This window comes from Eschscholzia californica, unplaced genomic scaffold, assembly GCF_041429995.1.
Source record: "Eschscholzia californica isolate CP2 unplaced genomic scaffold, dmEscCali1.0.p SCAF_1, whole genome shotgun sequence".
NCBI classification, from domain to species: Eukaryota; Viridiplantae; Streptophyta; class Magnoliopsida; order Ranunculales; family Papaveraceae; genus Eschscholzia; species Eschscholzia californica.
In genome coordinates this window covers 20,883,006-20,895,125 of record NW_028238198.1, presented here as the reverse complement: position 1 = coordinate 20,895,125, position 12,120 = coordinate 20,883,006, and the positions used below count along the sequence as shown (strand labels likewise).

Below are 12,120 nucleotides of genomic sequence, written 5' to 3'. Positions count from 1 at the left end.
TATCTATCAATGTCCACAGATATTCACGGATGTCTACGAAAGTCGAAAAATATATTTTCAAAGTAGTAGGGAAAATTTATTTCGTATGATTAGACAATAATGATTACATTAAAATAATAAATGTCTACCAACTGCCATCAATGTCCTCAGATATCCACAGATGTCCACAAAAGTCGAAAAATATATTATTGAAACATGAGTACAAATATATTATTTCATATGGTTTGACAATAATAATAATATTAAAATAATAAATGTCTACCAATTATCCTTCAATGATGAGATAATAATAATAATAATAATAATAATAATATCCACTACACATTTTGTCCCAATATGTTGAAATGTCCCCAGGACATTTTGTCCATGAACCAAATGTCTTGAAATGTCTCTGAGACATTTTGTCTATGAATCAAATGTCCTGAAATGTCCATAAAGACATTTTGTCTACGGACAAATGTCCTGAAATGTCTTGAAATGTCTCTGGAACATTTTGTCTCTGAGTGTCCTCCAATGTCCTGAACCACTACCCCCTTAGACAAAATGATTGGACCTTTTTAAGTTACAAGAAAGCATGCTGGGCAACCATCCAGTTTACTTTATTATAGTCTTCACATGCAGTTCAACAAAAAAAAAAAAATAGTCTTCACATGCAGTTGGTGTATTGGGAAAAATATAAAAGAAAACAAACCTAATAAGCCAGACATGCAATTAATATACATATATATATTATATACTGTATAGAAAGTCAAATGTTCCGTTTGTATGTGGGCCTTTCTTTTTCTTTTGAAGTGCTACTCGTGATAGAAAATTACAAAAGTATTTTATGCAGAAGAGATAAATTACAATGTTACCTGAAATGTATTTTTTGGTAGCGGTATACTTCATAGAATTTTGAAGGAGTTCATACAAAATTACAATGTTAACTAAAATTTATCTACAGGCACAAAAGTATTTTATGCGGAAGAGATGAATTTGTAAGATAGAGACGTCGATAACTTCAGTACATAATATTGAATAAATATTAGGCGGATGTCTACTTTCAAAAAAAAAACATAACGAAAAATCGATCTAAAATTTATTGTCTCAAAAGGACTTTTAATCTTATAATTTAGAGTTATTCACCTAACAATATCTATTATTAATAATTATTAATTACATGTATACGATGTTTCTAGCGCGAATTATTGTCGTTATTCACCCACTAGCAAAAGAAAAAAAAAATACATACCTACCAGATAAGGTGTCTTCACATTATTCATCTTAATTTCACTTGGTCATGTATAACTTAATTTCATCACCATTATTAGAAACTTGGCATACACACATATATATATATACTTGTATCTAGAAGGAGAAGGGAGGAGAAAAAGAAGAAGAAGGAAAAGGAGAAGGGCAATGGGAATGGATAAGAATATCCGCTATCGACCAAGATATGTTGTAAACACAAAAGATGATCGAATTGGAAATGAACCACTTGTACATCTCACGAAAAATTACCCCACATCGTTGCGTGAGTATATTTTTCCCCTTCAATTTGTTTGTTTGTTTTTAAGTTGATAAATATGATCAGAAGACGGTATTCAAATTGATAAATATAAGAGTGTTAACTCGTAGGATTTGTTACACTCTTTTTTTCAGACACGTACAAATAAATGAAATTTTAGTGGCTCGATCTCATTGTTGTTATTTACTGTTGATGAAGAAGAAGGAGAAAGAAGATCAAAGAGACAAAAGAAGACGAGGAAAATGACTTTCTTTGTTGTTCTTTATAAAATTTAGTCTTGGTTTATCTTGTACAACCCACACTGGTCAAGTAGTAATATTTATGTCTTCTACTATTGATTCTGTCACCCTAATTTGAAGAACTGAATGGCGAGTTAACGCTCTCTTCAAACCATACGATTTGGTCATTAAGATGCTGACTGCAATATTTAGGATTTAATATTACGAACACATTCTAATTGCAACTCATGGTGGTGTTTTTTTCTAATTGAAATTAATAGTTGAAGAGGTAATGCTGGCTTTCCAACATACAATTGTGACAATTGGAACAACGGTCATGATTTGCAGGTCTATCATTCCTCAAATGGGAGGGGATAATGTAAGTATTTTTTCATATCCATAATGGTCTTATGAATATTAATTTCTCTCTTCTAGACATTTAATTTTGCCCTTGAAATTTGACTTCTAACGCGTGGAGGACTCATGATAGATATACGTTTCCAAAAATGAAGCCAAATTTTAACTTTGTTCCTTCTCTTAAGTCATTCGAGGAATTAGATTTTGGAAGAGTTGTTGTTTAAATATGTTACACATACGATCCTAAAACAGGGAGATGAAGCCCGTTCAATTCAAACTTTGTTATTCACAGCTGGAATAAACACACTTCTTCAGACGTTGCTTGGATCTCGACTTCCTACTATCATGGTTGCATCATCTACATTTGTCACGCCTGTGATGTTGATCATCCAGGATTTCTCCAACAAGTTCTTCGCTTCTGAGCACCAAGTATGTGGATACTAGTTTTAATTGTTGTTTCTTAGTATTTTGCTACGGTTTTATTCAGTATTAGCAACCGTTTTTTTCATCATTAGCAGCGGTTGTATTCATCATTAGAATCAGTTTGTTCTTCATTGGTAACGGTTATAGCTCGTTGGGTATTAGTATTAGCAACAGTTAAACACTGTTGCAATTTCTATTTATTCAAAAAACTGATACTAATTTGAAACTCTTGTCACATTCTACATTTACAAATTACAAGTACTTTATATACTAAAATGAATATGAGGCTTTCGCAGAGATTTGTCCACACAATGAGATCTATTCAAGGAGCTCTAATTGTATCATCGTTTTTCAACATTATCATTGGCTACAGTTTTGCGTGGGCAAAAATTGCGAAGTAAATAATCATTTCTACCATACTGATTTATTAATATAATATCCATTCTTAATTTAAATCTAGCATACTGATTATCCAGCCCAACATTTGTTCACTCGCTTTAATCGATTACTTATACTTTAATTTCTTCGCCAGATACTTCACTCCAATTTCTATTGTTTCCATCGTTTGCCTTGGGGGTCTTGGAAATTTCCAAAGCGGGTTCCCTCAGGTACATCTTTTTATATGAGATAGAACAAATAATAATGTAAGTTTTTTCGTTTCACCTTTCTTACCCAAACCGAATATTTATGTGCAATTTAACCTACATTAATTTTGGCTCGCGCTGTCTACGTGCCATGATCTTTTTCCATCACGGGCCCCCTTCATGAACGAAACCCCAAATCCATTTGCTGTTATGAAATGTGCCTGAGCATGAAAGACTTTTCCCATGTCAAGCTTGCAAATGATATCCCATTACGTCACGCAAATTCCACTATATATATATCAATATATATTTATTCTCGACTAATATAAAGCTTACTCTATGTACTGATTTCTAAGATTTTAACTTGATGATTTCAGGTTGGACAGTGCATGGAGATTGGTCTGCCAATGCTACTTATACTTGTATTCTTCCAACAAGTAATGCATTGATCTATACATTTATATTGAATTGTTGTTAAAGCTTTCATTGTGGGTACCTAGGGTACTTGGTCTTGAACCTCTTTCACTCCAAAACTAGCTTTCTGAGTTAAGAGGTGAGGGTTTATTCCAAACGTATAAACTTATGGCCGCCTAGGTCTACACCTTCCAAAATCAATGCGAGATTATCTTAACAATCTCCCCATGACACATCAGATTGTCATGAGTATAACTATTGAATTGACGTGTATGTTGTTTCATAGCCTCTAACTAATCTCTTGGGTGGTCTTGGACCTCTCTCATCATCAAAGGTAATTCAAGAGGTCAAACTTTTCGCCACTTCCAAGAAGATTCACCTGTCCTTTCCACAACACTGTGGGGGTTATACCAACAATCTTTCCTTACAAGTAATCCTTTTTCCACTTTGATGGACTATTGAGTTGAGACTTGTTGTTCCATGGGCTCTGATACCATAATGTTGGATGGTTTTGGACTCTCGAACTTCTCTTAATTACTCCAAAAGCTAGCTTAAGTTGAAACAAGTTCTTGTTTATTCTTTACTTATGAACCGAGCACTTGCCCCTTTCACAACCAATGATATTATAGATTTTTCTTGTAACTATAAACCATTAACTATTATATATATGAATTATTGTTTTTCAGTATTTGAAGGCATTCACCGGTAGATGGTCAGTTGTATTTGTAAAATTCGGCGTACTAATCAGTATCAGTATCGTCTGGGCTTTCGCGGCGTTGCTCACTGTAAGCGGTGCCTACAGAAACTCTAGTGAACAGACTAAGATGAACTGCACAATTGATAGTTCAAACCTTGTCTCATCATCTCCATGGTAAAATTGAAAAAAAAAAAAATTTAATCACCTCTTCATTGAAACATCATGAATCTGATGACATTTCTTCACTTCTTCCTCAAACTTTTAGGGTTAAAATTCCACTCCCTTTTCATTGGGGTACACCAATCTTCAAAGCTAGTCATGTCTTTGCTATGATGGTTGCTGCTCTTGCTTCAGCTTCTGAGGTGCTTTCTTTGTCCACTTAAGTAGTGTTTTTTTTTTCTAAGTCAGCTATGAAATTTGACTCAAAGTCTTAATTGACTCAAATCATATTTCAGAATGTTGACTTTAAATGACTTGTGATATATGACTTGTGATGTATGACTTGTCTGATTAGCAAATCTGAATTGATTTGGCTATCAAACTCAGTTGAGTCAGATACAATCAAATGAGAAAAAAACACTTTAGCTAGTTAAATTTCTTTCTACACCATTAATTTTTAAGAAAACAAATTTGATGTGATTAAGAACTCATTATTCTACACCATTAATTTTTAAGAAAACAAATTTGATGTGATTAAGAACTCATTAGTAACTTTATTTTGTATCAAATTATGCTGAAGTCAACAGGAATGCATTATCCAACAGCAAGGTTGTCTGGAGAGAATCCTCCTCCGGTTAATACACTTAGTCGGAGTGTTGGTATGCAGGTTTGTCAATGAAAAATTCAACTTTTTTGCTTTTTTTGGGTAGAAATTTCTCTAAGCAAATTCAAACTTTTGAATGAATAATATCCAAATGTTATTATGTACTAAGATATATATGTATATTGTCATTCATTAGCTACTACATTTTGAACAGGGTTTTGGTATGTTAATTGATGGTATATTTGGAGCAGCTGTTGGTACCACTGCATCTGTGTAAGTAAAGTCTTTATTTTGCCTGACTGCTATGTACTCGATGCCGTCGGCAGTAGGCTCTTCCGACGGTACTTTTTTCCAACGACCGTTTTCCGTTGGCAGTAAATTTACTTTTTGTAGTGTCTCTTGGGTGTGACGTCAAACACGTCTGACCGTTAAATCATGTCCAGGACTAGATTTTTTTGTTATATTTAGTTTGTTGTAATCTAACTCAAAACACAAGTGGACATATATAATAAGAGAAGCCTTAAACCCATATCAAGTTCGCAGACATCCAACTGAAAAATGAATGAAATATTGATGCTATAACTACTTGGTAACTAAAGCCATCCCTATTTCTATATGTTCTATTCTCACGCATAACGCATTACAATTTAATCATGTCTAATTCGTCTAAGTTGAACTACATTATTTCTAATTGTTGCCTTTCTAACTCCAAAAAATTATAATAATACGCAATAGCTAGCAAAAGAACGAAAACCGGAAGAGACACTCATACAATGGCAGAAACAAATAGAGTTTTTGCACATTTTCGTTAATCCAGGAACAAAAGATCGTATTTAAGCCTTTTTCACAAATTCATGTTGTGAGATCACGATTCCGTTTCAATCATCTAAAACTTCTATTCAATGTGTTTGGTTGGTATTTTAAATGAAATAAACATTTTCTATATTTTTCAAAATTTTCTCCAAAAACAGGAAAAACACATATAAAATCTTGTAAACTTTTTTTCATTTGATTTCTATCTTCTTATGGATTATAAAAATTAATCCAAATAATTATAAGTATAAAATTTGTTTAATTTCAGAGAGAATGCTGGCCTTATTGGATTGACACATGTAGGGAGCCGAAAAGTGGTGCTAATGTCATCTGGTTTCATGATCTTCTTCTCAATCTTTGGTTGGTTCCAAGACAAATTTCAACAATCAATACATACCTATACCCTTTAGGGTTGTGATTAATTATGATAAAATGACTTTTGATGATTTCAGGCAAATTTGGAGCTATATTCAGTTCAATCCCACTCCCAATATTTGCAGCTATGACTTGTGTTCTATCTGGAAATATTTGTAAGCTTAAAGATTTACATATATATTTAAAATCAAATCTGAACCGTTAATTAAGAAAAATAAAATACCCAAATACTTTGTTATATAAATTCTCGATTTTGTGATTTAATATTTTACAATATTTAATTTCAGTCAACTAATAAATTTCGTAATTTCTGTGCATTCAGCTGCCACAGGAATCTCATATACTCAATTCACAGACAGTAACCAACCGAGGAATCTATATGCAATCGGTCTCTCATTATTTTTGGGACTATCAATCCCACAGTACTTCAAGAACTCTACTTCATTTGGTCGAGGATCGATTAGGACAACTGGGGCATGGGTATGTCATATAAATTTTCGGAAATACATCTTTCGTCTAGACTCTAGAGCATAATCACTTGTACGCTGATACAACACGAGCGTTACTATATTTTGGGAGAGTCTTGAAGTGATTTTAGCATTTCAAAAGCAAGAATGGGGAAGGGAATTGGTGGTGGTTAATTGTAGTAACAATATTTTATGTTGTGTTTTTGCAGGTTAATGGTTTTCTCGGGATAATCTTCTCTTCGGCCACAGTTGTGGCGATGAGTGCAGGGACAGTGATCGACAATACACTTGATACTGAAGGTATGGATGAAGCGAGGGGACTAAAATGGTGGATTCCATACCAGAAGGACGGTGACGAATATTATAGTTTACCTAGGGTATTTGGCTATGGTGGTGGTGATAGCAGCGACAGTGACAACGATAGTAGCAATAATGGTGGTGGTGGTGGTGGTGGTGGTGGCAACGATGGTGGAGGTAGTGGAAATGGTGGCGATGGTGGTGGTGGTGGTGACAACAGTGGTGATGGTGGCGGAGGTAGTGGAGGTGGTGGTAGTGTCATTGATGTTATTGGTGGTGATGGGAACGTTAATGGAGGTGATGACAATGATGACAACTGTGGCGATGTTGGTGGTGTTGGTGGCAGTAATTGTGGTGGCGGTGGTGTTGTTGTTGTTGTTGGTGGTGGTGACTGCAGTGGTGGTGTCGTTGTTGTTGACAATGATTGTGGCGGTGTTAGTGGTGCTACTTGCAACTGCAATAGGTATGGAAACTGCAATTGCAATGGCAACTGCAGTTGTGACGGTAATTGCAATTGCAACTGCAACGGTGGCGGAAACTGCAATTGTGAAGGCAATTACAATGGAAACACTTTTGGTGACTCCAACAATTGGCCAAGATGTGCTACTATTGTTGTCACTGATTCACCCAATAATAATTTGCCTTATTTACCACGCGATCCTTGTGTTATAATGTAAAATCTTAATTATTAGAAACGGATGAAAGTGTAAAAATATATCCTCGTGTTTTATCATTGGATCATTTTGACAAAATTATCTTTTCATTGTAAAATGGGGTGAGAAAAAGTTGCAAGCTTATCCCAGTTAGACACAACTCTTTAAGAGATTAATCTTTTATCATATAGCAGAATATGATAGAAAAGAAATAGTAAGCCAGAAATAACACATTTTGGTCTATACCTGTGAGAACAAACATACGAACAATAGCAATAACTGTTAAGATTTAGGTTTTTACAGATGATATTAGAGTTGAAGGCTACTCTTCTCCAAAGATGAGGGATTGTAATAGTTCCAAATTGCTTGGCAAAACGTCTAGTAGTTGAGATATTTGTGCCTCCTCAAACTTGGTAAGTGTCAATGTTTTCCGGTGGGTTTATGAAGTCTTTGCCAGGAATAAAATCTCGTACCAGAACTACAGGTGTCTTTGCCCAAACTAGTAAGTGAGCGTTTTGATTAGATTTGTAGAGCATTTGCCAAGAAAAAACTCGGTATTTATTGAGTTTCTGCTTGAGTGTGGAAAATGAGAAAATATCAATAACTTTTAAGACTTCTAGCGTTACAGATGGTGTAGATGTGGATTTTGGTTATGGATATATTTTATAAACATTTTATAGATTTTTATGAACCAAGATACATAATAAACAAAATTTAAAAAATCTTTTTTGTATTGAAATTATAATAAATTCAATTATGAAGAAACCAAAGCTAAATCTTTAATCAAAGCCTCAGCAGCTCTCCTTCCTGAACTCAAAGCTCCATCAAATGAAGCTGAACTCCAACAATCCCCACACACATAAACCCCATCTTCTATTTTAGGGTTTTTCAATAGATCCGTAGGAGGTCTTTGATCCGGTTGTGCATATCCAACACGATAATTCCTCAAATGTTTCCATGACCCGACAACCGAATCCCCAAACCAACTCGCAAGCTCTCTAACAACCTCAGCCGTTAGATCTTCATCTGTCATATCTTCATACAACCCAATCAACGTGACCGAAACTAATGTCTTCCCTTTTGGACCGTACGATTTAGCCACATTAGTAGCAAAAAACATGTTATTAACCATCCCTTTACCCGACCCGTTTAAAAACAATACAGGTTCTTCAACTGGAGCTTTATCCGCTGAGAAATACAAACAAACCGTACTTCGACCCGGTTTCTTACGACCCGAACCCGGTATTGGGATTTTCCCCGCCAAAAGTTTCTCTGCTTCTGGTTCTTCAACTGCTAAAATTAACCCTAACTCACTTGTTAAAATCTCCCCATTCTGCAATTTCAAAACCCTAGTTTTCGATTTCGATTGAGAATTGAGATCGATTGAAACAACCCTAGAATTCAATAGAATTGAATTTGGGGGCAATTTTTGAGCTAATTGATTTGGAATTGCAGAAATTCCTTTAGCAGGAAGAGTATTATCACCTAAAGCAAGAGATTTGAAGATGAAATCAAACAATCTTGAAGTTGTTTCGAGTTCTTTATCGAAAAAAATTCCTCCAAAAAACGGACGAAAGAATCGATTAATGATTGAATCAGAAAAGCCTGAATTTTTAAGCAAATCCATGATCGAAACTTCATTTGCAGTTAAAATCTCATCATCGGATCTACTCAAAACCCTAATTCTTATCAAACCGATTAGTAATTTATCAAGAATTGAACCTATAGGGTTTGTTAAGCTTTTGATTGAATCAAAGAAATGACGAACTGGATCAGCAACAATATGAAATCCACCATTAAAGTAAACAAAAGCACCAGAATAAAATTTCTGAAGATCTAGGGTTTCATAATCTAAAACCTTTTGAGCTTCTGGGTAACCAGTAATGAAGATTTGAAATCCACGATCAAGAAGAAACCCATCAACAATATCAGTTCGAACACGACCACCGACCCCATCAGAAGCTTCAAGAAGAATGAATGGGATATTTTCCGAGTCTAACCGATTTGCAGCAGCGAGTCCGGCGAGTCCACCACCAATGATGATGACACCAGTTTTGTTTCCCGGTGGTTTTGTGTCAGATTCCGATGAGTAAATTGGTGTTTGTAAACATCGGGTTTTGAGTTGGAAATTGAATTTGGGGGTTTTGTTGAAATCATGAGAAGAGGATAGAAAGAGTGAGGGTTTTGAAAATGGAGATTGTAAAAGATTCATGGGTGGATCACCAAAATTGGTTTGATTTTGAGATGAAAATTCAAGATAGGATTTTTTATTTTAGATGAAGAGATTGGTGGACAATTCATGCATGAAGGAAATTAGGTTATTTGGTTGGTTGATGGTGTCCTCATTTCATGTGATCTTATCCATTTACTAGCAAATGAGATGAATGGTGGGGCAATGGGAGTACAGGACACTACACCATGCCCCACTATACTTTGCTTAAATAGGGAGGTTTTGCCCCCAAGAACATCCATTTTTGGTTTTGGAGGAATAGAGAAACTTGATTCAATTAGGGATGATTCACCACTGAAATAGAGAGAGAGGTAGAAAGAGGGAAAAAAAAGAGAAATTTTTTTGGCAGGGGGGGACCTCTGAAAAACTTGACGGCTCCGGTGTGGTTGGGTCGCGGGTGAGACTTTTCACCCAAGCCTCTCACTATATCATGTCGGGTCGGCACGAGATATGACAACCTTGGGCATGGGCGCCCATAGGCTATTTCGAACCGTGGGCGGGCAAATAGCGGGCAGTCGGGTGAAAATCCCACACTTAGGTCACACCCGGACTATCGGAACCGAGTTTTGCCTTCCATACACAATTCCCACCCTTGTGCATGGGTGTGACTTGGGGGGTCCGTTTGATCCATGTGCAACATTTGGATGTGAAGATCATTTTTTCTGGTAATAAAACTTTTTTCCTATGAAAAAGCCATTTTTATTGTTTGGTAAGGTCAGAAATTTTGAGGAATTTTCTAAAGGCACCACCGATTCTCATTCTTTAATCAATTTAAGGGGTGCTTTTATGGGGTAATATATAAGTTGGGTTCTTTAAGAGGTGCCTCTATAATTGTGTATTGTTGTCTTCTCCTTTCTTCGCTTCTCCATTTCTCATTCTTTGAATCAAAAAGGGCACCAAAAGAAATCCTAGTTTTTTTTTGTTTTTTATTTTGGAAGACATGATATTTGGCATTTGATACATCATAGATGTGATAAGCTCAATAACTGCCTATTCAAACATTAACAACACCGGGCCTATAGCCCAACAAAGACAATGCCCTGAAGCCCAACAAAGACAATGCCCTGAAGCCCAACAACTTTATTAATACCTACGTAATCCCAATTCAAATAACTAAAGATCCCACCTTCTCTGGGATTCGAACCTGGGACCTCCAGGAATTTCTGGAGTTTATGTCAACACCTTGGAACCACTTGGACTATCAATTTTTCACGAAATCCTTGTTTACCATCAGGAATAGCTAAAATCGTAAGGGTAATACCTAATTTTGAAAGTTTCGATCATAATCACAGATAAAATTTTCGAATTTTACTCTAGCTTGGTAAAACCTTTGATTAAGAGCTTAAGAATTTCTAGATTTTGCATTTCATAAATCGTATGTAGAAGAATTATGACTTCTGTAGATGTTGGGTGATCTTCGACTTGTATGTTGAAGCATCGACAACTAGAAAGATCTAAAGATACGAGTTTTATTGCGTATCCACTTGAGAGAGGAAGTCATTAATTGCTAACATTCACTCAAACTTAGGATTTCCACGAAAGTAATTGTACCAAAGGAATCAGAAAGCTCCTGTAACTTTTCAACTTAGACAATTCAAATACTCAAGCCTTTTCAGTTCCCTAATGTGTTCGAGAAGGTATTCCAAGTTTCTTCAATTAGATAAACCTTAACATTAATTATTTCTGGACGTATTAGCATTACAATTGATTCTAGCCGTGACTTCAAATTACTCCATTCTTGAAGGTGTATGTATTGTAATTGCAAAGACACCTAATTGCTATCTTCTTGTTGAAATTTGAAGAAGTTTAGATGGAAGAAGAGTTGGAATTGAGAATAGAGGTTGTTTAGTGAGAAAAATAATGAAGTCTTTTTCCACTCTTTTTTTACCACAGAAAATAGGCTTTCCTACGTTTTTTGCTTTAACAAACAGCGGAAAATTAATTTTCCAACGAAAATCGATTTTCCGAGCGGACTCACCTAGGTAAAAAACAGACTCTTGAGGGAAAATATATCCGTTGACTAAAAATCAAACCGTCAGCAGTCTTCCCCGTACGGGGCCGTATTCTTTCCCTCCGGCTTTGGCTTTCCCCAATTTGGCCTCATTTGGGAAAGCTTAAATTTTCCACAGCTGCTTTTATAAGAGCACTTCATTTGAAGTGCTTAAAACAAGCTAATTTTGGTTGTTTGGTAATCTATGTAGAAAGTGCTTTTTTATACGTAAAACTAGTAAAATTCATTTGGTAACAATAAGTTGAATGTAGTTTTATCCAACCAATGATATATTGAACTAAATAAGTAACGAAAATACATATTATCAAAAA

At 35.3% G+C, this 12,120-nt stretch overlaps 2 protein-coding genes across 2 annotated transcripts; one reads left to right on the top strand and one right to left on the bottom strand.

Annotated features, from left to right (window-relative positions):
• The first annotated feature begins 1,279 nt into the window (after positions 1-1,279).
• On the top strand, positions 1,280-7,667 carry LOC147565050 (nucleobase-ascorbate transporter 3-like). Its single transcript, XM_086666397.1, has 14 exons — positions 1,280-1,513; positions 2,007-2,104; positions 2,335-2,511; positions 2,802-2,902; positions 3,038-3,113; positions 3,467-3,526; positions 4,190-4,374; positions 4,466-4,562; positions 4,940-5,026; positions 5,178-5,236; positions 6,045-6,136; positions 6,229-6,306; positions 6,474-6,631; positions 6,828-7,667. Exons 1-14 carry the CDS (start codon positions 1,399-1,401, stop codon positions 7,590-7,592), a joined length of 2,148 nt encoding a protein of 715 aa, XP_086522523.1. The 5' UTR covers positions 1,280-1,398; the 3' UTR covers positions 7,593-7,667.
• A 545-nt stretch (positions 7,668-8,212) lies between these two features.
• LOC147565049 (FAD/NAD(P)-binding oxidoreductase family protein) lies at positions 8,213-10,192 on the bottom strand. The gene has a single exon (XM_086651445.1). It carries the CDS (start codon positions 9,778-9,780, stop codon positions 8,323-8,325), a length of 1,458 nt encoding a protein of 485 aa, XP_086507571.1. The 5' UTR covers positions 9,781-10,192; the 3' UTR covers positions 8,213-8,322.
• Between the last annotated feature and the right edge of the window lie 1,928 nt (positions 10,193-12,120).

Excerpts from the sequence above, each read along its gene's own strand:
- LOC147565050 (XM_086666397.1), top strand. The coding sequence starts at position 1,399 with ATGGGAATGGATAAGAATATCCGCTATCGACCAAGATATGTTGTAAAC. Across the intron at positions 2,512-2,801 it reads TCTTCGCTTCTGAGCACCAA|AGATTTGTCCACACAATGAG; the intron begins GTATGTGGATAC and ends AGGCTTTCGCAG. Across the intron at positions 3,527-4,189 it reads TACTTGTATTCTTCCAACAA|TATTTGAAGGCATTCACCGG; the intron begins GTAATGCATTGA and ends ATTGTTTTTCAG.
- LOC147565049 (XM_086651445.1), bottom strand. The coding sequence starts at position 9,780 with ATGAATCTTTTACAATCTCCATTTTCAAAACCCTCACTCTTTCTATCC.